The sequence below is a fragment of the Syngnathoides biaculeatus genome, chromosome 12 (genome assembly GCF_019802595.1).
Source record: "Syngnathoides biaculeatus isolate LvHL_M chromosome 12, ASM1980259v1, whole genome shotgun sequence".
Lineage (NCBI taxonomy): Eukaryota > Metazoa > Chordata > Actinopteri > Syngnathiformes > Syngnathidae > Syngnathoides > Syngnathoides biaculeatus.
Genome location: NC_084651.1, coordinates 2,500,485 through 2,513,965, shown reverse-complemented (window position 1 = coordinate 2,513,965; position 13,481 = coordinate 2,500,485). Strand labels below are relative to the sequence as shown.

At 44.7% G+C, this 13,481-nt stretch overlaps 1 protein-coding gene across 3 annotated transcripts in view; it reads right to left on the bottom strand.

Moving 5' to 3' along the window:
• Nucleotides 1-3,569: 3,569 nt before the first annotated feature.
• parga (poly (ADP-ribose) glycohydrolase a) overlaps nucleotides 3,570-13,481 on the bottom strand; it is a 33,182-nt gene continuing 23,270 nt past the window's right edge. Inside the window, exons 13-17 of one of the 3 annotated variants that reach the window (XM_061838024.1) lie at nucleotides 12,308-12,386; nucleotides 12,067-12,175; nucleotides 11,779-11,884; nucleotides 8,759-8,887; nucleotides 3,570-7,108 (exon numbers count right to left, since the gene is read on the bottom strand). In XM_061838024.1, coding sequence (XP_061694008.1) covers nucleotides 6,912-7,108; nucleotides 8,759-8,887; nucleotides 11,779-11,884; nucleotides 12,067-12,175; nucleotides 12,308-12,386 — 620 coding nt within the window. In that variant the 3' untranslated portion in view covers nucleotides 3,570-6,911. The remainder of the gene's footprint in view (nucleotides 7,109-8,758; nucleotides 8,888-11,778; nucleotides 11,885-12,066; nucleotides 12,176-12,307; nucleotides 12,387-13,481) is intronic. The other 2 variants (XM_061838021.1, XM_061838023.1) reach the window with 2 other exon arrangements.

The window sequence follows — 13,481 nt, the reverse complement described above, 5'->3', positions numbered from 1 at the left end:
ATCTGGCCCCCGGGCCTTGTGTTGGACACCACTGATCTGATTTTGGGTCTGGGCCATTCCACCAAATCGATAAAATACATAAATGTACTATCATTGTAAAATACTGCACTGCGTTTAAAAATGTTATTTCTTACATTTTTGTATGTCAAGTTCATCCATCCATCCATTTTCTTAGCCGCTTATCCTCACAAGGGTCGCGGGGAGTGCCGGAGCCTATGCCAGGTGGCAACGGGCAGGAGGCGGGGGCACACCCTGGACTGGTCGCCAGCCAATCGCAGGGCACATGAAGACAAACAGCCGCACTCAAAATCACACCTAGAGGCAATTTATCCATCCATCCATTTTCTGAGCCGCTTATCCTCACAAGGGTCGCGGGGAGTGCCGGAGCCTATCCCAAGTGCCAACGGGCAGGAGGCCGGGTACACCCTGGACTGGTCGCCAGCCAATCGCAAGGGCACATGAAGACAAACACCCGCACTGACAATCACACCTAGGGGCAATTTTTAATATGTCCAATTACTGTTGCATATTTTTTGGATGTAGGGGGAAATTGGAGTGCCCGGAGAAAACCCACATAGGCACGGGAAGAACATGCAAACTCCACACAGGCGGATCCGAGGTTGAACCCGCGACCGTGAGGCCGACGCTTTCCAGACCTTCCTTGAAAAATTTGTAAAATTCTGAAAGTCTCATGCTGCACCCCGAGGGCAGGTTTAATCACTCATTTTTTTTTTTTTATGAGCTGATTAATGATGTCCCAACCGCGACACTGCGACTTGCTGACCCCGACCGGTGGTTTTTCCTCCAAAGACGGCAAAATGCAGGGTCACCAAACAGGTTTCCGCCGCTTTCAACTAGAAGCGACTTTTGGCTTTTTCCCTGCTCGGTCGGGGTCGCCAACGGTGAGTCATCCGCTTGACGTGTTTGCCACACTTTTTTTTAAATGCCAATTTAGATGAAAGGAACGACACCCTTGAGAAGGATTCTGGCACGGAACGAGAAAGCGCAGTGAACTTTTCTTAAAAAAAAAAAAAAAAAAAAAAAGTCATTTGCGGAAAGTGGTTTCCCATTTGCGGGGCTAAAAAAAATCAATCAAATAATTGGCCCGGCACCAATTTAAAAATGCTGTTCCTCATTTTAAATTTCATCATTCATACATGCTGGCTGCAACATGGGTGAAAAAGGGGGATCGATCATTAAAAAAAAAAATGGAAAAACAGGGAACATCAAGTTTCTAAATCCAATTATTCTTATTGGTGTTATCAAGATAGCAACATTAGCATGCTGATGCTATACCCCCCCCCCAAAAAAAAAAAAATGACAAAAGCAGTCAAATCATAGATGGCATTCTTAGGTTGTTACACTATAATAACGTCCCCCCCCCCCCAACCTGCCATCTCATTATTTGCATGCGTCTTTGAACAGTGCCCCCCCCCCCCCGACCCACGGAAGGAAGGGGTCATGCAATTACCAAGAGAAATGCCACTCCGCCGGGGCGACTCTGCCGCCTGACAAAGACGGAGCGAGGGGCCATTTGTTGGCTGGCGTTTTATTAATAGTCTCCGTGGACGCAAAGTTCCTGCGCCGCTGGCGGACGCACTGCGGGCGAAGGTGTTAAATCAAATCCTGTTTAGGGTAATTACCGTCATGGCGGAGGATTTCAAAAAAACAACAAAAAAACCAAAAAAGTTGCAAGTCGTGCCAAGGAAAACGGTCACGAGCGAGGCTTGGCGACTGGCGAGAGGGGCGTGGCCGGGCCGATGCTCTGGGCGGTGACGGACTAATTAGACCGGCATTTCAGTTGGACTATTTGTCACTTGCCAGTTCGTTGCCTTGCGTGAGTGGGTTGCGTTCACTGCCTGTGGGAGTCTCCGCTTCTTCGTTAACGTTAGAGTAACCCTAGTCACAGCGATTCTGTGCCCTTTAGTTTGTTCCTTTCCTGTTGAGTTTTTAGTTTGCCCCCATAGTCATCGGGCCTTGTGGCATCTCTTTTGGATCCCGCCTAGCCTCGCGTTTCTGTGTCTCTGCCTTGTCAGACCGCTACACCGTGTTATGGGCCAGTTTCCAGAATAAACCACATTGAACATTATGCCTTTGCCTCGAAGTCCTGCATTTGGGTCCGCCGCCGTGAGAACTTTTTACTTGTAAAGATCACGAGTGATATCATTGTAGTCTTTACAAGTGAGTGGGTGTACTCATTTGCCCGTAATGGAACCCCGTGCTCTGTCTTAAAAATCTGATGAGATAAAAATGGGCAAATTTCTCTTGCATGACATGGCGCATTTATGTATCTCTAATCCGAATTTTCGGACTAAAACACGACACGCTTCATTCGGCAGGTCAGTGATGCGCTAACAAAGTGAAAGTTGTTCTCCTGCAATGTATAAAAGCACTGATAATAATGAAATCCAACTCGGAGAAGATACTTCTCCCTCACTTACCTTGTGTTTGTTGATATTGTCCACGTTTAGTTGTACGTGCGCTCTTCCGCGAGCCTGAACACATCGTAGACGCTTCGTCAACTGTGTTTTCGGCTTTGGAAAATGGATCAACCGGGCAGGATATCTTTCATCAGAATTACACGTTCCCCTAGCGCATCTGACGACCATTTCCTTCGTAACATGAACTTTTCCAGGCGCACGCTATTGACCACCAGCATTGCTTGTGGGACGACATGGCGGCAGGGGCGTGTCAAGACATCGCGGCTATCTGATTGGCTATTATTGTACGAGTGATTGACAGGTCGGAAAGGTCCACTGGCTGGGTGTTCGGTTCTGACCTGAACTACCGTATTTTCCGCACTATAAGGTGCACGGCATTATAAGGCGCATAGAATAGACGCTACGCTAGAGGCCGGGGTTACGTTACGCATCCGTTAGATGGAGCTGCACGAATGGCTCAATATTGATCCATATATAAGGCGCACCGTCGGCTTTTGATCAAATTAAAGGCTTTTGCGTGCGCCTTATAGTGCGGAAAATACGGTAACCCGGCCTGGCTGCACAGACGGTGAATTTCAGACAGCGAATCGTAGCCGGCTGAATCGTTAACATTGAAAAGTGACACTGAAATACAATTGAAAATGCGATCACTTCACATTTTAAATTCAAATCCCGTTTTCTGCGGCATTTCACATTCAAATCCTAGCGGCACGTGTTTACTTCCACAGATGTGAATCCTCGTTGCCCGCAGCGAGAGCCAAAGCTCACCGGAAAAAGTTAATCTTTAATTCGGCAAAATAAATACGGCGCAAAACACGCTGATCCGCATCGTCGAAAGTCAACAACTGTCTGAGTGGCACATACCCAAAGTGACTTTGGAGCAAAGTCTCGTTTGGAGGCACCTAATGTGTAATCCACTTACGAGAGGCGGGCCCGGCTCGGTGCCGTTTATGGATTTCCAAGTCGTGACGCTACTTAGGGGCCTAATTCGTTTAATAAAGCGCGTACCGAGGCGCAATTTAATTTGCCTCGAGGGCTGCGGGCGCAAGCGGCGTCACAGAAATCAATCGGCTTGGGCCTCATTCAATAATGCATGATTCTTGCACAAAAAAAAAAAAAAAAAATCAAGTGACGGATCCGCCGTGCCGATCGTGGTGCCCGCGATAAAAGCCGCGAATCATTCAATTACGGCGACGGCGGTGGAGGAACACGACTTGGTCGGGATAAATTTTAATCAACAAACCAGAATAAAAAGCTACAGCTCGCCACTATTATGTTATGTACATTTACAGCCGTTCCTGGATATGTTGTCAAAGCATCATTAAATAGTGTCCGTACATCAGTCACGGTATGTGATAGCAAAAAAATGTGTAAAAAAAAAAAAAAAAAAAAAAAGTAACGTGACATTTTTTTTTCACCCCACGGTTCATACATAATGCGGGGATGGTGTTGTTGATTTTTATTTATTCAAAGAATTATAAGTCAGCCGCGGTTGTCATTTGAGCAGGGTCAAGCCCGAAAAGACAGGTGTCAAACCCGAGGCTCGGGGGCCAGATCTGGCCCGCCATGTGATTTTATCTGGCTCGCGAAGCCAAACCAACAGTGTCAATTTCTGCGATTCTAGTCAAAATCTGTACCAAAAATTTCAAATTGTCACATATCATAAATGATAAAGTTGAGCTATTACAAGCATTTTTATTGTTACCAAACGTGAATAGTTGAAAAACACATCACCCTTGATTTCTGACTCCAAAACTAGTTCATAAATTGATGATGTCAATATTGTGAGATGATTGAATATGTTTGTTCCACAGTCAAAACGGCCCTCTGAAGGGGAAACCGGGACAACAATGTGGCCCGCGAGAAAAAAACGACTTTGACACCCCTGCTCTAAAAAATACGCGTGGAATACTTTCCGAGATACATGTGCATAGCCGACGGCGCAGCCCCCTCACGGCCTCCTTCACTAAAACAGAAGAGAATACTGACAACAATCATCAAGCACCGTCAAATCATCGTATCGCCCGTATTTTGGCAGCCATTTTCCACCGCCGGTACAGACTCGCCAAATATGATTAGCATCATTGTACCTGGCTTCTAGTTGATGAGAGGACAAATAATCTTGGTTGCTCACAGGTTGAGTAATTTGTCATTGTGGCCTTTTGAGGATTTCTAGAAATGACAAAAATATTCATTACTGATAAACTCCACAGTCTCCAGTTGGCTGCAGGGGGCCCTCAGTCTCCTCTCGGATAAGAGTTTTCCTTAGCGACCCCAAGACCCAGACCTCGTTACATAACCTCATAACAGCCGAAATCTTGTCGCTAAATATTAATTCCATTTCCATCCATCCATTTTCTTAGCCGCTTATCCTCACAAAGTTCGCGGGGAGTTCCGGAGCCTATCCCATCTGTCAACGGGCAGGAGGCGGGGTCCATCCTGAACTCGTCGCCAGCCAATCGCAGGGCACATGGAGACAAACAGCCGCACTCACAATCACACCTCGGGGGCAATTTCGAGTGTCCAATTAATGTCGCATGTTTTTTGGGATGTGGGAGGAAACCCGAGTGCCCACCCGGAGAAAAGCCACACAGGCACGGGGAGAACACGCAAACTCCACACAGGCGGGGCCGGGATCGAACCCGGGACCTCAGAAGGCCAACAGGTGAGCCACCAACATTGTCTGTGGTATCCCTTCGAAATCAGTTATCCATCCATTTTCTACACCACTTCTCGGGTGTGCCGGGGGTACACCCTCGACTGGTCGCCAGCCAATCGCAGGACGCACACAAACAACCAACCATTCACATTCACACCTACGAGCAATTTAGAGTCTTCAAACAACCTACCGTACCGTGTTTTGGGGATGCGAGAGGAAATGGGAGCACCCGGAAAAAACCCAAAGAGGACAGATATTTTCAATGCCCTTTTTTGGGGGGGGTTGGGGGTTTGTTTTGTTTGCAGTTTTCTGCCCCAAAAACACGGAGATTGGACCTGCGTCGAGCCGGTTCGCAATGGAAAAGTGACATTTGCATGTCATCAAAGCAGAAGCGATTTGAAAAATTGACTTCCGTCGGCAAGACTTGGCAAATTGCTAGAAATTGCAAACTTTTCACCACATTTTCAGCACAAGGCTCCTGGAATGCACCCCCGTCACCCGCGAGAAAGGCAAGGCAGGTTTTTTGTTGTTGTTTTGTTTTTTGGTAGCTTGCGTTTTGGGGAAATCAGAAACTTAAAGGGAGTGTGTGTACAGGTGCATCTCAATTCAAAAAAAAAAAATTATATTGTAGACGAGTTCATACAGTTCAATAGTTTAATTCAAAAAGTCAAAGATCTATTTTACAGTCATTAAACAAAACGAAAAAAAAAAAAAAATCAAGCTAATTTCTACAGTAAATTAAAAATCAGTGATTGTTTATCGTTGGCAAAATTGCCCAAGTTATTATTTTACGTTAATCAGGGAAAACATTTGTCCGGGTTCATTCACCCTTTGCGGATTTACCAAGAATCTCGCCCGATTTTTTTAATTGATGGTGGGAGTAAGTTAAAAAATACTTTTGACAGTTACGCTATTCAGTAAATATGGATATCTAACAATATGTAATTATATGTTGATTGTTTTCAGGCAATGTCATCAAAATTATACACGTACAAAAAAATGTAGTAATGATTCCCGATTAGCTATTTTCGAATTTGCTTAGTGGTGGATTGTTCTCGGAACGCCACTTTTGTTACTCGCTGGAAAATTCGCCTATTTGTTGTTTTTGTGTTCAGGCCAAAGCCGTGTCTAATCTAACAATTACCATACCATAGCACCATGGTGGTGTGGTGTCATTCTCAACTGTTGTCACCGGGGATGCGCATTTTCTGATTGTCGCCATGTCACGACACACTTAATGAGGAATAATATAAATATATATATATATATATATAAAATAGTGAGGAATAATACAAAAAAATGCAGGCTTTGAAAAAAAATACCCTTTAAAAACATGTACAGTGCTGCCTTGAGATTTCAGTGTAATTTGTTCCTTTCTAGCTCAAATCATTGTTACCCATTGTAATGAATGTAAATGCCATTAATCGGTTGTAGCTTTTGCCACTCAAGAGAAATAGCACTCTTATTATGTTGAATGTTATAAAACCCAATAATGTAATTAAATAGAATGTGATGTATTAAGCTTGTATCAAATATAGGCAATGATCGCCATATCCTTTTTTAGCGGAGGTGTCAAATATTTGCGGATTTTCGCTATTCGCCACAGGCCTCAGTTCTTAACACTGAACATTTGTATATAAAAAAAAAAGGCCGCATAACTACTGAAATTGATGTTTTTAATAATATTTTAATGATTGAGATGCACCTGTAAGAGTGATTGTAAGCACACGACAGATTTCTGGACCTCGAGGAGGGAAGTACGGGGAGGCCCCTCGATTTGACATTTTTTTTTAATTGCGTTTCTTATTTTTTCATTTATTTTTTTTTAAATGAGAGTCTGATGTTATAGGGGACATCCCAGAATCCTTAGCGGTGTCCAAGGCGTCGGCGGTCGCAGGGGAAGAGACCCTCCGATAGATGAAATCGTAGAGGCTGACGTGGGGTCTCGTCGTGCGGCAGTTCTTGCAAACCAGGCTGGAGTACTGGTTCAAAAGGCCGTACAGCCTCCCTGGGACAGAGACAAAGACGGGGAGGAAAAAAAACATGTTGAGGACGAGACGGGAGACGCTTATGCCGCAAAATACCCCCGCCCCCCACCCCCCCCCCCCCCCAAAAAAAAAAAAAAAAAAAAGAAAGCCGGTTTGAGCTCGTGCTCGGGCGCCTGCGCAGCGCCACTTTAGGAAATGGATGGCCGGGGGGGGGGGGACTTCTCCGAGAGGCTCTCATAAATGTCAGCGGGAGAAAAATGGAAAAGCGAGGGGGAGGGCGAGGCCGGGGTCACCGGTAATCCACTCTGAGGCTGAATGGACGGGCCCCGGGAAAAAAAAAAACATGGCCCATAAGGTGTAATAACTTAGCGTTCTGTTGCCCCCCCACCACACATACTGGCGCAGTAATAGTGGCAGCAAGGACGAGTCTCTCAATCTTCACGACCATCGTCCCCAGTCCCATTTATTATGTTGTCTACTATGAAAGCTCAATTGTTGTCTCGTCTTTCACGAGATGCCGCCGAACCTCCAAAGTCGGACAATCCTTGTTGGACTGTCGCAGGCTGCAGATCCACCCCCGATTCATTCAGATTTATGAAAGTTTTTCCTTTTTCCTGCGTATCGGTTCAGTTTTTAGAAATGAGTTTTGCACGTCTAAATTTGCATTACTTAATTGTCAACTAATTTTAGGCCACGTAGCATGTTTTCGACTGCCGACGGCGGCGGGCAAGGAAACTCAATTCATCGTTTACGCCGTTTTCTCAATCGCGTCAAATGATCGATTCCAGCCGTTCGTTTCCAGATTTTGCCGTTGTGATCGCCTCAGCATTTGCAACTAGGAAGAACGTAAAGTCTTTGCGAATTGATCAAATTACCGTAATTCCGGGCCTACAGAGCGCGCCCGATTATAAGCCTCGCCCAGTACATCTGTAAAGGAAATACCATTTGGTACACACATACGTCGCAGCTGTGTAAAAGCCGCAAGTGCCTACATTGAAATACGAGATATTTACAAAGAAAGACTGCACACAGAAAGAGTTTAATACTAGTGCGGCGCTAGCACAAGCACGGCGCTAACGCTAGTGGGGCGCTAATGCTAACACTAGCGCGGCGCTGACAGGGTTAGGTTAGGGTTAAAAAAAAAAAAATAAAAATAAAAAATAATAACTTACCGGTAAAAATCACTTGAGACACAGCAGTAACACAGCAGCAACACGCTAGCACAGTGCTAACGCTAGCACAGCATTCCTCGGCACATATATTCCACCGGTCTCTCTTACCTTTTCCGCTCGAGTGCCCCCTTGCGGGCGTTAGAAAAAAATGCACAAATTAGCGGCATCACCGCATAAGCCGCAGGGTTGAAAGCGTGTGGAAAAATGTGGCGGCTTGTAGGCCGCAAATTAGGGTATTAAAAAAAAAAAAAATTGACAAATTTTCATTGTCTATTCTGCTTTTTGTCCTGATTAACTTGTTGAGTGTGACCAAAAAAGAAAAAAAAAAAAACATTTCTAATAATTTGTTGCACACTGGACTGAGGTCTCAGGTGATGTCATTCCCAGATTGTGCAACTTTAGGGACTATTTTTACAATTCCACTTGCCCGAACTTTTCAACTATAGCAGTTCAAAAAAACAAAAAGAATAAGAAAAAGAGAGATTTTGTCATCCTTACCCACAGTGACTTGTCTCTCAGTCAGAAAAGCGTGCATGTGGTGAACATCTCGCATGAGCGAAGCGTCTCCGAAGGTGAAGTACGCCAGGTCCCGGCCCGCCTCCGCCGCCGCCATCAGCTGAATCAGCGCTGAAACGTGAGAGAAAACAAGAAGGCTAAAAGGGAAAGCCAAGCCGTCATCATTCCGTCGCAAAGGAATCGCTAACTTCACTCGCTTCATTGAAATATTTGCCTCGGGATGATCTTTTCCCCCGGTAATTTATTTTTTCTTCCATGAACGACCTCTGGAGTTTGTTGGTTTTTCCAGTGTCGGGCACAGGTGTCAAACTCAAGGCCCGGGGGCCAGATCCGGCCCACCGTGATTTTACGTGGCCAGCGAAGACAAATCATTTATGTCGACTTCTGGGATTCTTGTTCAAATCTGTACCAAAATTCCAAATTGTCATATCATAAATCATTACGTTGAGGTATTGCAAGCGTTTTGACGTTACCAAAACTTCCCCAATAGTTAAAAAATCGGCTGAGTGTTGGCTTCTGACCTGAAGTAACCCTGCCTTCGTAACCCAGCCAATCCAGTTCCGATTTCTTAGTATGTGACGTCACGTGACTAAGAAAGGGTAACGGGATTGGCTAGTTGTAAAACGGTGAATTTCCGACAGCGAATTGTAGCCGAAAATACTGCGTTTGAATTTTTTTATATGGCGAATTTTCTAACATTGAAAATTTAAACTGAAATAGAGCTATCGGAAATGTGATCACTTTGAAATAAATATGTGAATTTTACAACATAACATTTTTTGTGGCATTTTTAATTCAAATCCCGGTGGCGCATATTTACTTCCATACTTCTTGTTAATATATGTGAAGCATGTTTTATTAAAATCTGTTGACGATTGGGTTTAAAGCGTGTGGATTCTACTTTTATTTCACATTGGAAAGAAATGAAAAAGTATAAAAAAAACATTTCTGGGTTAAAATATCATAAAAAGAATGTGCAGTATTTGGTTTCAGGAAAAATAAAGCAAAACCAAAAAGAAAAGGTTGTTTTCAATAACGCCAGTGTCATTTGTTATATTTTATTCATCAAATTTAACGTCTAATCAAAAAACAAACAAAACAAAACAAAAAAAAAGCAAAGAATCGAAGGCTTTTAAGGGCAAATTGCTCTGAAAGTAACCAGATGGAAGTAAACGAGGGAAGTTAGTCGTTGGTCCAAAACGCTGCTTGCCTCCGGCGCGCAGTTCACGACTCAGTCGACGCCGTCCGTCTTTTTGCAAATTAAGGCTGTTCAATATTTAACGGCAGGAGAAATAACTCCAGATTAATGAACACACGACTCATAACCTCATTTCATATTTACGGCGACAGCAGCGCTCGGGAAACACGCCGTCTCACGTGAGCACGCTCACCAAAACCGGATTAGAAAAGTCGTCAATAAATTCTTATTGAAATAGAATCTGTGGAATGTACGTACTGGCGGAGCAAATGGCTCCGAATAACTGCGAGTGCGAGCTGAACGTATGTCGCAGTACGTTGGGAGAAAATGCGCAGCGTTAAGTCTGCCCCCGGGGACGGTAAGTGGGCCCTCGTTTATGAAGACGGATGCACTGCGAGTCCACAGAGGGGGCTGCGATTTATGCTCTCCCTCGTCTCAAATCAATCGGTGTTATAATGGGAAGCGTAAACGTGTAAACAGAAACGGATGAGTGACACAATCGCGCGCGGGGGGGGGGGGGGGGGGGGGTTATCAGTATTTCTGCAAATGCTTTAAAATGCTGGGACATGCTGGGAAATTGGTGGCGGTTACGTTAAACTTTGAGGGGTCATCTTTAAACACGCAGCACGTAGCGATTTCACAGCGCCGTCAAAATCCCCTCAGACATGAGCAGATTTTAGCTGTGTACTGTAATTATGGAAAATTGTATGCTGTTTATCTCCACAATATCATGGCTCAACTTTGCCCATATTCTTAAAGACGCTTTTTATGAGTTGCTGTTCCGTGTGTGGATTAAATAACAGTTGGGGCAAAGATTACAATGACCATCGGACGTCCCTCCATGATAAATGGAGCCTTACAGTACCGTATTTTCCGTACTATAGTAAGGGGCACCTTTAATTTTCTAAAAAGTCCCCTTTGTAATCCGGTGTGCCTTATATATGGATCGATATTGCGCCTTTAGTGCAGCTCCATCTAATGGATGCATAACGTAACCCCAGCTTCTACTGTAGCCTCTATTTATGCGCCTTATATTGTGGTGCGCCTTATATATGGGAAAAAATGTTTGAATTTAAAAACATCCATTGAAGCTGCGCCTTATAGTGCGGAAAATACGCTACTCTAATAAAGACAGTGCTTCCCCACCGCTTTGAAGTCACGTCAACTATATAACCGTGTTTGTCGGGAGCCTTGTGAGGATAGGCGGCTAGGAAAATGGATGGATGGATGTCGGGAGCCATTTCTTTGAAAGAGTTCTGGAGCAGAGCTAAGGCTTGCAAAGTTATACGGCTGGAAAACAGTGAATTCTAACATCCATCCTTCCATTTTCTTAGCCGCTCATCCTCACAAGAGTCGCGGGGGAGTGCTGGAGCCTATCCCAGCTGTCAACGGGCAGGAGGCCGGGCGAGGTACACTCTGAACTGGTTGTCAGCCAATCGCAGGGCACATGGAGGCAAACAGATGCACTCACAATCACACCTAGGGGCAATTTAGAGGGTCCAATTCATGTTGCATGTTTTCGGGATGTGGGAAGGAAACCGGAGTGCCTACCCGGAGAAAACCCACGCAGGCACGGGGAGAACACGCAAACTCCACACAGGGATTGAACCCGGGACCTCAGAACTTTCCAGCTGCTCCACCGTGCTGCTCAATTCTAACATAGTATTTGAAATTACAATTTTCTCATATTTTCTGACTAACCACAACATTGTTAAAGCTGCTCATTTGTTGTAATAGAGGCTATGGTCCCTCAGTTTTTGCTCGTGACATCATCTGAGTCCTGATCTGACCGAATGGTCCCTACCTTTGAGTCGCGTGTCTCCGCCGAAAGCGCCGCAGCCCCAGTTGCCGGTGGCTATTGCAGACAGGTGCTTTCTGTTGGCATTATTTCGGAAGAATCCACAGTACGCCTTGAAAAAGCGGAAGTGGGAAGAACCAAAAGGTTTGGGAATAAAAAAAAAAAAAACGGGATTATTAAGGAAGCTTGAAGAGGATCATGATGTCCCACAAAAGATGTAATATTTTGTCGAAATGCTTCAAACGCATACAGGAGGTCCTTCTGTTCATGCAGAAAGAAAAAAAGATGTCTCACCTTGTTGAGCTCTCTGGTCATCTTTTCAGGTAGAAATTGTTCCAAGAAGTTTTTGTATTTCAGAGCGTCAATGGCCACAATCTCCGTGCATCGTCTCTGCCAGTCGTCCCTTCAAAAATCAACAATAAGAATTTTGTTCGTTTCAAACCCGGCCGGAGTCCTCGCGCTGGGTTGACAAGAGGGAATACATTTTTTTTTTTTTTTTTTTTTTTTTCCCCCAGGGAAAGTGTGAAAGAAATACCTGGGAGTCTCATCTTTGTAGATCTCGGCCCACTTGTAAGTTTCGGCATAGCCGGAATAGCGACTGTACTGCTCGGCACCTGCACGAGGGAAACAAAATGAGTGGGCTACAGTTAAGAGCAGGGGTGCTCAATCCGTGGATCGCCGTCGACTGAGGCAGTCTGGGTCGATCGTGACCGCGTGGCGAGAAAAAAAAAAAAAAAAAAGACAACCGTATTTTTCTGACCTTTAGCTCACCGTGCGTGCGCAAACGACGACACTTAGTACAGGAAAACACGCAAGTCGGCGAGTTCCCTCCTATTTTAAACCCTTGCTTAAGAAATCTTAGCAAACATGAGTATGGATGCTGGAGTAAAGAAGAAAACAAAAACATAATTTCATACAGAATGGGAGGGGGGGGGACTTATTTTTCACGGTATCATTTTCGAAGTGCGTTCGCCTCATCTGCCAGTGTAGTGAAATGTGGAGCGGCATTTTTCAAACCGTTTATGACAGCGACATTCCGCCGAAAAGCAAGCAAAGAATGAGAAAAGTGAACCAACTAAAGTCCCAATTGGCCGCACAGCAGTCACTTTTCACGCAACGTAGAACCAACAGCGAAAGCAGCCGCCGGAGAATCGTTCCGAGTTCGTCACATCATCGTTAAAAAGAAGAAGTCCTTCCAAGGCGGAGAGGTGGTAAAAGAGCCATAGCAATTATGTATGTCGTGTTGAGCAAAATGTATACAGAAAGAATCCTCGATATACTTTACAATAAACGTGCTTTGCATTTTTGTATTGTAGTGAGTAGATCTTTGTGACTTGGTCATTCTATTTAAAAAAAAAAAAAGAAAAATAACGCCCCCTCCAATCGGTCACGAGAGGCTGGTTGCTTGAAAAGTAGATCTTGGGGTATAAAAGTCTGTCCCCAACAAACCTGTCCAATGTCCAAAAAGATTCTGCATTATGACAAGGGATACACCTAATCATCATTTCCATAATTGAGTGTTCCTATTAATTCCGCCGTGTGGAACTGATTGTCGAATAATACAGTGCAGTACAACAGTGGACCTTCAACCAATTTTTCCTCAAGTCCAACGGAGGCTTTTCCCAAAATTCCATCCTGCAGGCATCACGTTCAAAAGGCAACCCCGAAAAGTCGCGAATGCAGGCGACCACCAGTCAGAGCACAAAAAG